This window comes from Lolium perenne, chromosome 3 (genome assembly GCF_019359855.2).
Source record: "Lolium perenne isolate Kyuss_39 chromosome 3, Kyuss_2.0, whole genome shotgun sequence".
Classification (NCBI taxonomy): Eukaryota; Viridiplantae; Streptophyta; class Magnoliopsida; order Poales; family Poaceae; genus Lolium; species Lolium perenne.
This window is the reverse complement of record NC_067246.2, coordinates 189662103-189679445: the sequence shown is the minus strand read 5'-3', so window position 1 is coordinate 189679445 and position 17343 is coordinate 189662103. Positions and strand designations below refer to the sequence as shown.

General features: G+C 48.3%; 1 protein-coding gene across 1 annotated transcript; it reads right to left on the bottom strand.

The window, feature by feature from the left end:
- Nucleotides 1-15778: 15778 nt before the first annotated feature.
- LOC127338461 (agamous-like MADS-box protein AGL62) lies at nucleotides 15779-16610 on the bottom strand. Its single transcript, XM_051364560.2, has one exon. It carries the CDS (start codon nucleotides 16602-16604, stop codon nucleotides 16005-16007), a length of 600 nt encoding a protein of 199 aa, XP_051220520.1. The 5' UTR covers nucleotides 16605-16610; the 3' UTR covers nucleotides 15779-16004.
- Nucleotides 16611-17343: the final 733 nt, after the last annotated feature.

The window sequence follows — 17343 nt, the reverse complement described above, 5'->3', positions numbered from 1 at the left end:
CTCTGCGTGGCGCAGTCCATGGAGCGGCGATAGTCGCCGGCTATGGTGATGACCCCCTTGGGGCCAGGCAGCTTCATCTTCAGGTACCCATAGTGGGGCACCGCCATGAACTTGGTCAGGGCCGGCCTGCCCATGAGCGCGTGGTAGGGACTCACGAGGTCCACCACCTCGAACTCGATCTTCTCGGTGCGGAAGTGATCCGGCTTCCCGAACATCACCTCCAGCGTGATCCGGCCGATCGGCTGGCAGCAATGGCCCGGCACGATGCCATGGAAGACGGTGGGGGTGGGACGCAGCTCGGCTTCTTGGATGCCTAGCTTGCGGGCGGTGTCGCGGTAGAGGATGTTGATGCTGCTGCCGCCGTCGATGAGGACGCGCGAAAAACGTACGCTGCGCCGAGTCGTGCCAATGGTGGGGTCGAGGACCATGGCGTAGCTGCCCGGCTTCGGCAGGACAGCCGGTGTGTCGCGACGATCAAAAGTGATGGCCTGCTCTGACCAGTTTAGGTACTGGGGGACCGGCGGTATGACCGCGTTGACCTCGAGGGAACGGCTCTGCTGGCTCGTCTTGTCCTCGGGCTCGGAGGTGAAGATGATGTAGGTAGCATCTTCGGCCAGATATCGGCCGTGGTGCACTTGGTTAGCCTCGTGGTGCTCGAGGTTGGCGTTCTCCGCGCCGGCTGCGCCACCCGGCCCGCCGGCTGGAGGGGGCGGGGGTGGAGGCGGGAGAGGTTCACCGCTTGTCAGCCGCTTCATGAAGTGGCAGTCGCGGGTGGTGTGGTTGGAGGGGTTCTTGCCGCTGTGGTACTTGCACGGCGAGTCGAGCATCTGCTCGAAGGTGTACTTCGGCTTCCACTGCCGATCTTGCTTCTGGCGGCGGCTGCCGCCTGCCGCGTTGTCTGCCACGGCGGCTACGTGGGCGGAGCCGTACCGGCGGTCCGGCTGGTCGCTGTGACGCTTGCCGCGGTAGTTGTCCCGCCGGCTGCCATGAGAGGCACCGTCTGCCGGCTTGTGCTCAGCCGACTTGTGGTGGTCCCGCCTGGAGGGAGCCGGCGCTGGGTCAGCCGTCGCCTTGCCGGCTTCTTCAGCCAGCGCATACTTGTCGGCGATGGCCATGAGGGCGGCCATGGACTTGGGCTCGCTGTGGCGCAGCTTGTGCCACAGCATGGTGTTGGGCCGGCAGCCGCCCATGAAGAAGCTGATGGCCTGGATCTCGTGCACGCCCTCGCAGGAGTTGCGCATCTCGCACCAGCGCGTCAGGTACGCGCGATCCGTCTCGTCCGGGCCCTGCTTGCACATCTCGAGCTGTCAGGCGACCCGGCCGGCGATAGGTGCCGGTGAAGTTGCTGATGAAGGCCTCCTCGAAATCAAGCCAGCCGTTGATGCTGCCGGCTGGCAAGTTGTTGAGCCAGGTGCGGGCGGAGCCGACCAGCATCAGGGGGGAATAGCGCACCGCCCAGCGCTTGTTGCCTCTGGAGATGCCGACTGCGGTGGAGTAGTCCTGCAGCCAGTCCTCCGGCTTGGCGGTGCCGTCGTACTTGGGCGTGTCGCGGGGGAGCTGGAAGCCGTCGAGCATGGGCTCGTTGGCGATGCGGGGCCCAAAGCACTTGGGGCAAGCCGACGCCTCCTCTTCCGCGATGCGGGACTCGACCAGCCGATCGAGGCGGTCTCTGGCGTCGACGGGCTCGTTGCGGGGGCCCAGCCGGGAACGTGCCGGCTGCCGGGTGCCGGTTCGCTCTAGAGCCGGCCTGTGCTGGCGCCTTGGCGCCGCCAGCTCGGAGTCATGCTCCTCATTCCGGTTTGGTGGGGGCCGGCTACGGCCGCTGTGGCCGCCGTCCAGCCGGCTTGTCCGGCTTGAACCTACGCGGGTGTCGCGGGAGTCTCTGTACCGGCTTGGTGCGGGCGAGGCGGACTCGGCCGTGTCTCTGTGGGGGTCCTTGCTGGTGCCTGCAGCAGCGCGGACGGGAGGAGCTTTCGAAGCACCATACCTGGGGTCCTTGGTCTGCTCAGCTGCAGCCCGGCATAGGTCAGCTACGCGCTGCGTCTGGCGGCGCAGCTCTTCTCCTTCGAGGAGGGCTGGCTCCTTCGAAGCGGCTTCGGCTGCGAGGATGTTCTTGTCGGGGGTGTTGTAGACGGGCAGCTCTGCGGACGGAGTCGGCGCTTCCGCGCCGTCGCGCTCGATCTCAGCGCCTAAGCCGCCTCCGTGCTTGCGGATCATGCCGGCTCGGCTGGGGTTGTTGCCGCCTGGCGTGAAGCCATGGGCGTGCTCGAACTCACGCTGGGTGATGGCCAGCTGGCGCTTGGCTGCAGCCAACTCTTCGGCCTGCTGGAGGAGGAGCTGGCGATGTGCTTCCAGGTCCGCCTCGACGGTGGCGGCGTCGCCGCCTGCGGTGAGCGGGGAGCTCAACTTCGTCCGGACTTCGTCCAGCCGGGATGGAGGTGGGGGCGCCTTTGGGCCCGAGCCGGAGGCGTTGGGGTCGACGTTGCGCTCCAGGTTGGGGCCGCGGGTGCGCGGGTTCTTGGTGGGGAGCTCCTCACCAGCCATCATGACTTGCACGACGGCGGGGCTGGCGGGAGCGCTGCTGCCGGCTCGCGGAGGAGGGCTTGCGCAGCGCAGCACCTGCCGCGGGTAGCGCGGCGGTGCGACGGTGGCGACGTAGACGTCGTGGCCGCCGAAGGAGATGACGCTGCCGCCGGCTGGGAAGGGCCGATCGGCGAAACAGCCAGCGTTGTCGCTGACGCAGTCGAGGGAGCCAAATCTCCAGATCAAGCCTGAAGCGACTCGCTCGCCGGTGGTGATGGTGAGGCCCGTCCGGATGAAGACACCGGCCGAGGATGCTGAAGGCCCCACGGTGGGCGCCAAATGTCGTGGTATCGTCACGGCATATGCCATAGGGTGGCTAACGAAGGTGGTTCCTAGGAGATCTCACGGCGGTATCCGGATGCGGGTATGGGAACGAGCGACACGGCGACGTACCCAGGTTCGAGGCCCTCCAATGGAGGTAACACCTCTACTCCTGCTAGAGTGTATATGATGCTCACACAATACAAGGTTGCTCCTTGAGCTGTGTCCGGCTGCTCCTGGGAGGCTAAGGAAGACAAGAGTCTCTCTCACAGGGCAGCGCTAAGGGTGGAAGTGAGGTGAGAATGATCGATCCCCTGCACGAGAGGGGGTAGTGCGGCTTATATAGGCACCGGCACTTTACATATAAGACCCTATAGTCTACTGGCCGGCTTGGCCGGCTCCGGCTTCCGCTCCTTCCCGAGGCAGTGACGTCAGGAGCCGTTGAGGCCTCATGGCCTGTCCCATCCGGCTGCCGAAGTCAGCGGTATGGAGAGGAGGTGTCCCTGTCGCCATCAGCCACTGTAGCCAGTACGGATCGATGTGGACCATGATGGCCTGTCCGGTGCGTGGCACTATTGCTCCACAGTGCCCCGCGCTTTACGGAAGATGAAGTCAGCGTGGACTTTGGGAACCCGGATCACCAACCCGGTTCCTTCTAGTGCAAGACTCGCCAGCCTCGAGTCGGTCTGAGGTACAAACCCCCAGTCGGATATGGCTTGTAGAAGCCGGCCCAGCTACAACATTGGCGGCCGTAGCCAAGCCGACTAGGACCTAGAGCCAGCCGGCTTCCGGACCAGCCGGCCACAGCGCCAGCCGGCTGCTCCTCAGCTGGCCTTTGCCGCGAGCCGGCCAGTGGCCAGCCGGCTGCTCCGCGTCCATTGCCCTACCCGGGGTCTTCCCCCCGACACGAATCCCTCGGCTCCGCCTCCTATATAAGGGGGAGTCGAGGGACAAAGAAATCATCGAATCATTGTCTCTCAAACCCTAGTTTTCATAATCGTCGAGTACTTTTCGGCTGAAACCTTCGAGATCTACTTGCCCTCTACTTCCAACTAAACCCTAGTCTACAACCCGTAGGCATTGACAAGTTGATACCTTGTCAGTGTGGTTCCTAGTGCATTGGACCCACTAGTCATCTATTGTGACAACATGGGTGCCATCACCAATGCACAAGAACCAAGGTCACACATGAGGCTGAAGCATATCAAGCTGCGTTATCATTCAATTCGCGAGTACATCGAAGATGGAGAAGTAAAGATTTGCAAAGTACACACTAATTTGAATGTAGCAGATCCGTTTACTAAAGCTCTCCCTAGGGCAAAGCATGACCAACACCAGAATGCCATGGGTGTTAGGTACCTTACAATGTAATCTAGATTATTGACTCTAGTGCAAGTGGGAGACTGTTGGAGATATGCCCAAGAGGCAATAATAAAGTGGTTATTATATATCTTTGTGTTTATGATAAATGTTTATATACGATGCTATAATTGTATTAACCGAAACATTGATACATGTGTGTTATGTAAACAACAAGGAGTCCCTAGTAAGCCTCTTGTATAACTAGCTTGTTGATTAATAGATGATCATAGTTTCATGATCATGAACATTGGATGTTATTAATAACAAGGTTATATCATTATGTGAATGATGTAATGGACACACCCAATTAAGCGTAGCATAAGATCACGTCATTTAGTTCATTTGCTATAAAGCTTTCGATACATAGTTACCTAATGCTTTCGACCATGAGATCATGTAAATCACTTATACCGGAAGGGTACTTTGATTACATCAAACGCCACTGCGTAAATGGGTGGTTATAAAGGTGGGATTAAGTATCCGGAAAGTATGAGTTGAGGCATATGGATCAACAGTGGGATTTGTCCATCCCGATGACGGATAGATATACTCTGGGCCCTCTCGGTGGAATGTCGTCTAATTAGCTTGCAAGCATATGAATGGTTCATAAGAGACCATATACCACGGTACAAGTAAAGAGTACTTGTCAGGAGACGAGGTTGAACAAGGTATAGAGATACCGATGATCAAACCTCGGATAAGTAAAATATCGCGTGACAAAGGGAATCGGTATCGTATGTGAATGGTTCATTCGTTCACTAAGTCATCGTTGAATATGTGGGAGCCATTATGGATCTTCAGATCCCGCTATTGGTTATTGGTCGGAGAGAGGTCTCAACCATGTCTACATAGTTCGCGAACCGTAGGGTGACACACTTAAGGTTTGATGCTGTATTAGTAGATATGGAATATGGAATGGAGTTCGAAGTTTTGTTCGGAGTCTCGGATAAGATCCAGGACATCACGAGGAGTTCCGGAGAATAAGATTCATATATAGGAAGTCATTTTATAAGTTTGAAAATGATCCGGTGCATTTATGGAAGGTTCTAGAAGGTTCTAGAAAATTCCGAAAGAAATCACTATGGAAGGCGGAGTCCCGAAGGAACTCCACCTAGCATGGCTGGCCAACCCTAAGGGGGTGGAGTCCCAGGTGGAATCCACCATAGGTGGCCGGCTACCCCTCTCCAAGGAAAGGTGGGAATCCCACCTTGAGTGGGAATCCCACCTTGGGTAGGTTTCCTATCACATGGAAGGTTTTGGGTTGGGGTCTTATTCGAAGACTTGTAGACCAACTCTTTGGGGTTCCACCTATATAATGAGGAGCAAGGGGAGGGGGCCGGCCAGACCAAGCCCTAGTTGGCCGCACCCCTATAGTGGCCGGTGCCCCCCTCTCCCAAACCCTAGCCGCCCCTCCTCCACCACCTCTCCCGCATACGCTTAGCGAAGCTCCGCCGGAGATCTCTGTCGACACCGCCACCACGCCGTCGTGCTGCCGGGATTCCAAGGAGGATCTACTACTTCTGCTGCCCGCTGGAACGGGGAGAAGGACGTCGTCTTCATCAACACCGAACGTGTGACCGAGTACGGAGGTGCTGCCCGATTGTGGCACCGTCAAGATCTTCTACGCGCTTTTGAAAGCGGCAAGTGATCATCTTCTGCAACAACGAGATCTAATCTCGTAGGCTTTGGAAATCTTCAAGGGTTAGTCTCGTTCATCCCCTCGTTGCTACCATCTTCTAGATTGCATCTTGGCTTGGATTGCGTTCTCGCGGTAGGAAAGTTTTTGTTTTCTATGCTACGAATCCCTACAATTATGTATTAGTTTGTGGAATAAAATGTGATACGTCTCCAACATATCTATAATTTCTGATGTTCCATGCTTGTTTTATGACAATACCTACTTGATTTGCTCACACTTTATAATGTTTTTATGCGTTTTCCGGAACTAACCTATTAACAAGATGCCGAAGTGCCAGTTCCTGTTTTCTGCTGTTTTTGGTTCCAGAAAGGCTGTTCGGGCAATATTCTCGGAATTCGACGAAACGAAGACCAAACATCATAATTCACCGAGACGGACCAGGACACCGAAGGGGAGTCAGAGGGGAGGCCTGGGGCCCCCACACCATAGGGCCGTGCGGGCAGGCCCCTGGCCGCACTGGCCTATGGGGAGGGCGCCCTGGTGCCCCTCCTGCGCCGCCTCTTCGCCTATATAAGCCCTTTCTACCTAAAAATGCGATACGAATTGACGAAACTCCAGAAAGACTCCAGGGGCGCCGCCGCCATCGCGAAACTCCAATTCGGGGGACAGAATCTCTGTTCCGGCACGCCGCCGGGACGGGGAAGTGCCCCCGGAAGCCATCACCATCGATGCCACCGCCTCCATCATGCTCCGTGAGTAGTTCCCCATGGACTACGGGTTCTAGCAGTAGCTAGTTGGTACTCTCTCTCCCATGTAATTCAATACAATGATCTCATGAGCTGCCTTACATGATTGAGATCCATCTGATGTAATCGGTGTTGTGTTTGTTGGGATCCGATGGATGATACATTATGATCAGTCTATCTATAAAGTTTGTGAAGTTATTGTTGCTGCAATCTTGTTATGCTTAATGCTTGTCACTAGGGCCCGAGTGGCATGATCTTAGATTTAAGCTCTATAATTATTGCTTAGATTGTATCTACAAGTTGTTTGCACATATTGCTGTCCGGAACCCGAGGCCCCAAAGTGACAGAAATTGGGACAACCGGAGGGGAAGGCTGTGATATGAGGATCACATGTTTTCACCAAGTGTTAATGCTTTGCTCCGGTGCTCTATTAAAAGGAGTACCTTAATAGCCAGTAGATTCCCTTGAGGCCCGGCTGCCACCGGCTGGTAGGACAAAAGATGTTGTGCAAGTTTCTCATTGCGAGCACGTATGACTATATATGGAAAACATGCCTACATGATTAATAAATTGATGTTCTGTCTTAATGCTATTTCAATCCTATCAATTGCCCAACTATAATTTGTTCACCCAACACTTGTCACTTGTTATTGGAGAGTTACCACTAGTGTAGATCGCTGGGAACCCCGGTCCATCTCTCATCATCATATACTCGTTCTATATGTCATTGGAAGTAGTATCAACTATTTTCTGGTGCCATCGCCTCTGTGTTATTGCTACTCTGCTGGCGTGTTATCGTTACTATTGCTCTCATATTACTGCTGCTTTCACATCACCCCTGTTACTAGTGCTTTTCCAGGTGCAGCTGAATTGACAACTCAGTTGTTAAGGCTTATAAGTATTCTTTACCTCCCCATGTGTCGAATCAATAAATTTGGGTTTTACTTCCCGCGAAGACTGTTGCGATCCCCTATACTTGTGGGTTATCAAGACTATTTTCTGGCGCTGTTGCCGGGGAGGCATAACTCTACTCATAAGTTCACCTGGGGAGTACACTCTACCTCTCTCTCTGTTTTTATTTTATTTTATTTTGTTTTGTTTAGTTTACTTTTGTCTAGTTTATTTGTGCTTAGTTTATTTCTGTCTAGTATTATTTTGCTTAGTTTCTTTTTGTTTTGTTTTATTTTTCTCATATACCCAAAAATCCATAAAATTTTGAAAAACCGAAAAATTAAAAACTGTTGTTATGGAAGAACGCATAACCATGTTGGAGCTTATTGAAATATATAATAATGATAGAGAATCAAGAACGGGTAAAGTCATGAGTGTTGTGATAGAAAAATTGAATTCAATTGCTAAAATCTTGCTTAAACGCCATGATATAAACTGTTGCTCTCAACAGGATACTAAACATCTGAAATTCCAATGTGGCTTTAGTGAAGAAGTTTTAATTAAGAACTATAATTGGAATAGCTATATTCATCTTGGGTTCGAAGAGGTAGACCAATTTGTCTTATTTATGGGAGCTTCTGAGATCGAATCCTTCATGGTTAAGAATTATGAAACTTGTGTTGTTTGTAAGGACCTTAAAGATTATGTCTCTTCTATCCTTAATTTTTGCATAGAAAGTTACAGTGATAATCCTTATATCATTGATTATAAAGAGAGACTCATTAATGCACAAGAATGCACTCACAATTTGCAGGAACCCGTGGAAGAAGAAATTGATGAACCTGAAAGCTCATTGGATGAAAAAGAGGAGGAAATTGATGAACACGAAAGCTCATTGGATGAAAAATAAGAGGAGAGTGATGAACAAAAGGAGGAAGAATGGATTAGCTACCCATGCCAACCTTCTAATGAGAGTAACTCTTTATCTCTTACACTATTTGATTGTCCTCCATGCTTACCGAAGAAGGATGAATGTTATGTTCCTGTGGATTCTCTTGAAATATTCCCTATGAGTAAAACTTGTGAAAATAATTATGCTACTATTATCTATGATAATCCATGCTATTTTGATAAATCTTATGATAATGCTTTGTTTGTGCCTGATGTCGAAATGCATGGTACTAAAGAATTTTGCTTGGCAAATGTTTATGATAAAGCTCTAGATGATGGTCCTATGTTTCTTGATAATATTAATTGTACTACTAATGAAAATGGGATTAGAGAAGTCTTGACTTTATCTAGGAGTCCCATATCTCTTGAGATTGATCAATCATCTTGTTATATTATTGATAAAAGTGGGTTTGAAAGTTCTAATCCCACTATTTTTGAGCTTGATAAAAATTATGTGTTTATGGATCATGAGAAACACGCTTTATGTGATAGTTATATTGTTGAGTTTGTTCATGAATCTACTGAAAATTATTATGAGAGAGGAAAATATGGTTGTAGAAATTTGCATGGTACTAAAAGACCTCTTTATATGCTGAGAGTTTTGAGGTTACTCTTATTTTATCTTCTTATGCTTGTCACTTTGTTCTTCATGAATTTATTTGTGTACAATATTCCTATGCATAGGAAGTGGGTTAGACTTAAATGTGTTTTGAATTTGCTTTTTGATGCTCTCTTTTGCTTCAACTCTTATTTCTTGCGAGTGCATCATTAAAATTGCTGAGCCCATCTTAATGACTATAAAGAAATCACTTCTTGGGAGATAACCCATGTATTTATTTTGCTACTGTTTTGTTGTGTCTTGGAAGTTGTTACTACTGTAGCAACCTCTTCTTATCTTTATTTTATTGCAATGTTGTGCCAAGTGAAGTCTCTAATAGAAGGTTGATACTAGATTTGGATTTCTGCGCAGAAACAGATTTCTATCTGTCACGAATTTGGGCAGGGCTCTCTGTAGGTAACTCAGAAAAATCTGCTAATTTACGTGCGTGTTCCTCAGATATGTATGCAACTTTCATTAGTTTTGAGTTTTCTGATTTGAGCAACGGAAGTACCTCATAAAAATTCGTCTTTACTGGCTGTTCTGTTTTGACAGATTCTGTCTCTGTTTTTTTGCATTGTCTCTTGTGGACTTTAAGCAAGGATTTCTAGACGTGGAGAGCTGTAGCTAATGTTTTATTCAGTTCTTGCAATGTGTCACTACATGACTAAGGTGAATTAATGTTTTTTTGAGTACTAACCCCTCTAATGAAGTTTATGAGAAGTTTGGTGTGAAGGAAGTTTTCAAGGGTCAAGAGAGGAGGATGATATATGATCAAGAAGAGTGAAAAGTCAAAGCTTGGGGATGCCCCCGTGGTTCATCCCTGCATATTTCAAGAAGACTCAAGCGTCTAAGCTTGGGGATGCCCAAGGCATCCCCTTCTTCATCAACAATTTATCAGGTTTCTTCTATTGAAACTATATTTTTATTCGGTCATATCTTATGTGTTTTACTTGGAGCGTCTGTGTGTTTTTATTTTTGTTTTTGTTTGAATAAATTCGGATCCTAGCAATCCTTGTGTGGGAGAGAGACATGCTCCGCTTTTTCATATGAACACTTGTGTTCTTCGTTTTACTTCTAATGTTCAATGGTAAAAGTTGGAAGCTATTGCACTTGTTGTTATTTGGTTGGAAACAGAAAATGCCTCATATTGTCTTGAATAATTTGATACTTGGCAATTGTTTTGAGCTCTCAAATAGATAATGATTAAGTTCTTGCATCATGTAGTTTAAACCTATTAGTGGAGAACTATCGTAGAGCTTGTTGAAATTGGTTTGCATGATTGGTCTCTCAAAGGTCTAGATATTTTCTGGTAAAAGTTTTTGAGCAACAAGGAAGACGGTGTAGAGTCTTATAATGCTTGCAATATGTTCTTATGTAAGTTTTGCTGTACCGGTTCATACTTGTGTTTGCTTCAAACAACCTTGCTAGCCCAAAGCCTTGTACTGAGAGGGAATGCTTCTCGTGCATCCAAAATCCTTGAGCCAAAAACTATGCCATTTTTGTCCACCATACCTACCTACTATGTGGTATTTCCTGCCATTCCAAGTAAATACTTCATGTGCTACCTTTAAACCTTCAAAATGCTTCTCAATTTGTGTCAATGTTTTATAGCTCATGAGGAAGTATGTGGTGTTTTATCTTTCAATCTTGTTGGGCAGATTTTCACCAATGGACTAGTGGCTTCATCCGCTTATCCAATAATTTTGCAAAAAGAGCTGGTAACGGGGTTCCCAGCCCCAATTAATTAACTTTCATTAATAATTCTCTTCACATGTTTTGCTCTGATTCATCAGTAAGCAACTTAATTTTGCAAATAGACACTCCTTCATGGTATGTGAATGATTGGAAGGCACCCGAGGATTCGGTTAGCCATGGATTGTGAAAGCAAAAGGTTGGAAGGAGTGTCACCCAAAAATAAAAATAAACTAAACTAAAGTACATGTGTAAACAAAAGAGAAGAGGGATGATCTACCTTGGTGGTAGAGATAACGTCCTTCATGGGAGCCGCTCTTCGAAAGTATGTTTGGCAAGGGGGTTAGAGTGCCCACTACCATTCGTTGGCAACAACAAACACCTCTCAAAACTTTACTTTTATGCTCTCTATATGATTTCAAAACTTAAAAAGCTCTAGCACATGATTTAATCCCTGCTTCCCTCTGCGAAGGGCCTTTCTTTTACTTTATGTTGAGCCAGTTTACCTACTTCCTTCCATCTTAGAAGCAAACACTTGTGTCAACTGTGCATTGATTCTTACATACTTGCTTATTTGCATTCATCATATTACTCTGCGTTGACAATTATCCATGAGATATGCATGTTGAAAGTTGAAAGCAACTGCTGAAAGTTATATCTTCATTTGTGTTGTTTCGATGCCTTTACTTTGAATTTATTGCTTTATGAGTTAACTCTTATGCAAGACTTTTGTTGCTTGTCTTGAAAGTACTATTCATGAAAAGTTTTGCTATGTGTTATCTATTTGTTAGCAACTATAGATCATTGCCTTGAGTCACTGCATTCATCTCATATGCTTTACAATAGTATGATCAAGATTATGTAAGTAGCATGTCACTACAGAAATTATTCTTTTTATCGTTTACCTACTCGAGGACGAGTAGGAACTAAGCTTGGGGATGCTGATACGTCTCCAACGTATCTATAATTTCTGATGTTCAATGCTTGTTTTATGACAATACCTACATGATTTGCTCATACTTTATAATGTTTTTATGTGTTTTCCGGGACTAACCTATTAACAAGATGCCGAAGTGTCAGTTCCTGTTTTCTGCTGTTTTTGGTTCCAGAAAGGCTGTTCGGGCAATATTCTCGGAATTCGACGAAACGAAGACCAAACATCATAATTCACCGAGATGGACCAGGACACCGAAGGGGAGTCAGAGGGGAGGCCTGGGGCCCCCACACCATAGGGCCGGGCGCGGGCAGGCCCCTGGCCGCGCCGGCCTATGGGGAGGGCGCCCTGGTGCCCCTCCTGCGCCGCCTCTTCGCCTATATAAGCCCTTTCGACCTGAAAACGCGATACGAATTGACGAAACTCCAGAAAGACTCCAGGGGCGCCACCGCCATCGCGAAACTCCAATTCGGGGGACAGAATCTCTGTTCCGGCACGCCGCCAGGACGGGGAAGTGCCCCCGGAAGCCATCTCCATCGACGCCACCGCCTCCATCATGCTCCGTGAGTAGTTCCCCCATGGACTACGGGTTCTAGCAGTAGCTAGTTGGTACTCTCTCTCCCATGTACTTCAATATAATGATCTCATGAGCTGCCTTACATGATTGAGATTCATCTGATGTAATCGGTGTTATGTTTGTTGGGATCCGATGGATGATACATTATGATTAGTCTATCTATAAAGTTTGTGAAGTTATTATTGCTGCAATCTTGTTATGCTTAATGCTTGTCACTAGGGCCCGAGTGGCATGATCTTAGATTTAAGCTCTATAATTATTGCTTAGATTGTATCTACAAGTTGTTTACACACATTGCTGTCCGGAACCCGAGGCCCCAAAGTGACAAAAATTGGGACAACCGGAGGGGAAGACTGTGATATAAGGATCACATGTTTTCACCAAGTGTTAATGCTTTGTTCCGGTGCTCTATTAAAAGGAGTACCTTAATAGCCAGTAGATTCCCTTGAGGCGCGGCTGCCACCGGCTGGTAGGACAAAAGATGTTGTGCAAGTTTCTCATTGCGAGCACGCATGACTATATATGGAAAACATGCCTACATGATTAATAAATTGATGTTCTGTCTTAATGCTATTTCAATCCTATCAATTGCCCAACTGTAATTTGTTCACCCAACACTTGTCACTTGTTATTGGAGAGTTACCACTAGTGTAGATCGCTGGGAACCCCGGTCCATCTCTCATCATCATATACTCGTTCTATATGTCATTGGAAGTAGTATCAACTATTTTCTGGTGCCATCGCCTCTGTGTTATTGCTACTGCTGCTGTGTTACTGTTACTATTGCTCTCATATTACTGCTGCTTTCACATCACCCCTGTTACTAGTGCTTTTCCAGGTGCAGCTGAATTGACAACTCAGTTGTTAAGGCTTATAAGTATTCTTTACCTCCCCTTGTGTCGAATCAATAAATTTGGGTTTTACTTCCCGCGAAGACTGTTGCGATCTCCTATACTTGTGGGTTATCAAAATGTTAATTATTCAATTTTCTATGTATCTATTTATGTTTTTAAATCAAAACATCTATCGGGGCCGCCGTTTTGGGGGCGTCGGTGTGGGAACAGCTCCCCAAATAGATGATGCATTGCCGGCGCCCCTGCCGGCGCCTATTTGGGGGCTACCGGTGGAGATGCTCTAATGTATCAAATCCACCCCTCCGTGCTTCCATCCTCCCTCTCCCCCGCTTTCTCACATCCACATCGCACGCCGTCCACCGCCGGATGTTCCTCACTGAAAAGTACCACGTCCTCCTTCCTTTGCACTCCTCTACCGCCTCCACCAAATAACAGCGCAACGCGGCGCCGACTGCCAGGGAAAAAGCCATCGTCTCCCATTTCAAGGTCGCACGCCTCAAAGACTAGAACAAAAGCGCTTTCGATTTTCTGATATAATATCCTCAAGTGGCGGGCGAAGCCTATTAACCAAACACTTTGAAACCACCTTGTAAATACATTAAAAAGACCAATAGGTCGGTAGTCTTTGCGCTCAATCGCATTATCAATATTTTGGATCAACACATTGACATATCATTTGTGCCTTCTGGCATAAAACCGGCAGTGAAAAAAATGCTTCACCTCCTTAATGGCATTACCTCTCACGAGCTCCTCCTTAGGTAAAGTGATGCAGCTTGACCTTCGGTCTTCGCCGCATCACGATTGTCATCAAGAACTACGCTCAAGTCCGACGTCATGGAAGCATGGAAGAGAAGGAAGAAAAGGAGCTGGAAGCTCCAGGCCTGGCACAACCGCCCCTCAAGATCGGTACTACCACCCAATATGACCGGAACTTCCACCTATGCGTGTCTATGTGTGTAACTTACCCCTTCGGACCCCTCCCTATAAATAGGCACTTATCCCCACCTTCATGAGAAAAGATTAGGATGAACCAACGTAGGCTTATACCTCCACCATCCCTAGTGGATTAGGGAAACCCCTCCTCTCTTAGACATCAGTCTATGAGTTGTATCAAAGCCTTATTTATGTGATTGATCTCTCACTTGTGTGATTCTACTTCGGTCTCTCGCACTAGTGATATCATCGATTGCATACCGATCTCTTGCTCGGGGATTCTACCTCGTGTCTTTCCCTTGAGTGATTCTATCGGGACAGTGGTTCAGGACGTTGAGAGCAAACTTGATTGTATCGGGTTATGTTGCGTGTGTTCATCGTGTTATTCGCCGTGTTCTTCATGTTCATCTCTCTCCCCCTCTTGTTCTTGGTCAATTCGTGAGATCTAACCACACATCGAAGGCTTAGCCCCCATCATATGGTATCAGAGATTAGGCTGCCACGAATTTGGGCCCCACCGCTCCAATTTTGCCCCAAAAAAATTTCTATAAATAATACCAAAAAATAGCTCGAATTTAGATCTGAGAATTTATTGCGTATTTTGTGGTTTGGTCCAGAAATCTGTTATCTTTGGTGTTGATCTATGTTTCCCCTACTTTTCTCTGGCCAATTACTTCTATTCTCCTCGAAATCCAAAGATTTTTTACCCTAATTTCCACCCCGTGCTCGTGCTGTTCTTCACGTAGATCTCAGATCCGAAATATCTGTCAAAACCGGTACTACCGGTACATAACGGTGGTACTACCGCTGGTTCATGTATTTGTCAACAACAGGCAATCCTCACCGTCTTCTTTGCTGCGCGCCTGCCCTGCCTGGTACCACCTCCGCTGCCCACCACATCACTGCACCACCGCCACCAGCTACCTCGCCTCTCATGCTCCCGAATGAGCGCGCAACCACCCTGGTCTCGCTCCACTTGGCTGAGGCCACCACAACGACCCACCTGCAGCTCCACCGTCGGGATCCACCAACCGCCACCGCCAGGCCGCATCGCCCCGCGCTGCTACTACACTTGGGTCAAAAAAATTGTGAAATTTTCAACATAGATCGTCGGTGTATGCGCTAGTCGCCAAAATCAAGTAGGCTTGTGAAGCTCTAGCTCGATTCTTACCTCGAGGAGCTCGATTCCCTCCGTCGCTGATATGTTTGTTGCCAACCAGACCTTAGATACCACATCTCGATCACCTTGAGGAGCGCTCGTCCAAGAGCTCCAAGATGCCTTCAAATATGGCAAGTGGTTGATGTGCAAGAGGGGTCGTACCCTGGGTAGGTGGTGGGGGAAGAGAAATTTTAGAAGGTAGAGGAGGAGAAGCGAAAGGAATATACATCGTGTCGACTGGTGGCTCCTGAGTCACTCGACCTTGAAAATTATTAGGTTAGGGAGGAGAAGCATACATGTTTTAATATGCTTTTGGGCTCTAAAAAAGGCTCAGACATATAGGGACCCACATTTTTTTTTTCTTTTTAATATATACATGTTTTATGTGCTAGTTTTTGTAGTTGTACCAAATAATAGCCAACTGATAAAATTAGTTAATCTTTCAAATTCTGATTAGTCGTTGCTCCCAAACCGACGGAATAGTTAACAGTTACCGATATTTTTCATTAAAAGAAAATATAATTAGGAGTACTAACTCGATTACAAGGGATTAAGAAGCAGATAAACCCTTGTTAACGGGGCAACCGTACTGATTAGCAGTAGCACTGTAGCAGATCAACTCTTCCCAATTACTACGAACAAGATAAACTCAATCCTCTCTCTAAAAAAATGATAAAACTTGTTCTAACATACTGTAGATAGTATCAATGCACAAATTGAAGCGGTGAATCGAAACACCACAAGCACTAGCAGAACGAAGTTAACACTGACGGCATAGAATAAGCAAGAGATCTCATCAGCAAGCACATCAAGCAAAATAATTAGAACTTAGAAGCCTCATCCCCGGCGTAAGCGACGACTGCCGTGGCGGCGGGCGGCAGGCTGGAGGGCAGCTTGTCGGCGTGGCGGCGCAGGTTGTCCCTGAGTCGCTCGAGCGACCTGGCGAACGCCGGCAGCTCCGTCACCCCGAGCGCATTGACGTCCGCCTCCCACCAGAACCTCCTCTTACCCTGCGCTTCGATCACCTTGTGCCCGATCAAGTTCATCCGCTTGATCTCTGACGCTAACTGCTTCGCGGTCGCCTCTTTCGCCTGGCACATCTTCTCCAGCGCCTCACGGTCGTCATCCTCATCGACACCAGTGGCGGGAGCGGCAGCAGGGACAGGGGCGCCGGCGGGGAGGGGCACGTAGCGGCGCAGGACGGCGTCGACGGAGGGGCTGCCGAGGGCGAACACGTTGCCGGCCTCGGAGAAGACGATGACGGCGAGGTCGGCGCCGCAGAGGAGGGCGAGCTCGGAGCACTTCTTGAAGAGCCCGGAGCGGCGCTTGGAGAAGGTGACCTGGCGTCTGTTCTTGTCCACCCTGAGGGCCATCTCGATGCGGTGCCGGCCCGTGCTCGGCGTGCCGCGCGGATGCACCATCGTCGCAATGGATCCAAAGCGATCGAGGGAAGAAACCTTGCGGTGGCGGTGTTGCAGGTTGGTTCGCGGTTGCTCTGGTGTTGCTTCCTCTGCGTTGTGTGTAGCAGGTAGTATAAGTAGAAGAAGACTTGCCAAAAATTGGCGCGCGCGAGAGGAGGGCGAAGAGGATTGGATTTGCGTATTTCCTAAAACCGTGCGTCGCAAGTCTGCGTGCTCGATTTCGAATCCGATTGAACACGGTTTGCCCTTTTCAAATACTTCTACGGAAGGAAAATCCGTGCGATTTCGAATCCGATTGAACGCGTATCTTTGGTATGCGCGGTCGAAACACGCAAATAGTTGCCCATTTTTGGTAGGGATAATTGGGGATAGTTCTTTCGATTTTATCAAGTCTCATTTATTTTATCAAGGCTTATTTTCTTTTGATTTTTTCGTCACAAAGGCGCGGGCGGTGCCATCGCTAAAAGTTTTGCAGGTACTTTTTTGCTTATATCATCTAAAAAAATCCGCCAGTTAAGGGGGATTTTTGTAGTGCTCACATACCACCACAATTAGGATGAGAACTTCTCCCACAACCATTGGCATAAATCCACTCACCAAACATGAGAATTTTCTCATCATGCAACCTGTCACCATATTTTTTTACCTGAATTCTTTCCGGCGGGCGAGTGCCAAAACTGAAGCTCCGGGCGGACGCAGCGTGTGTCCTCAAGAAATGGTAGGTTAGAGCATCTCCAGT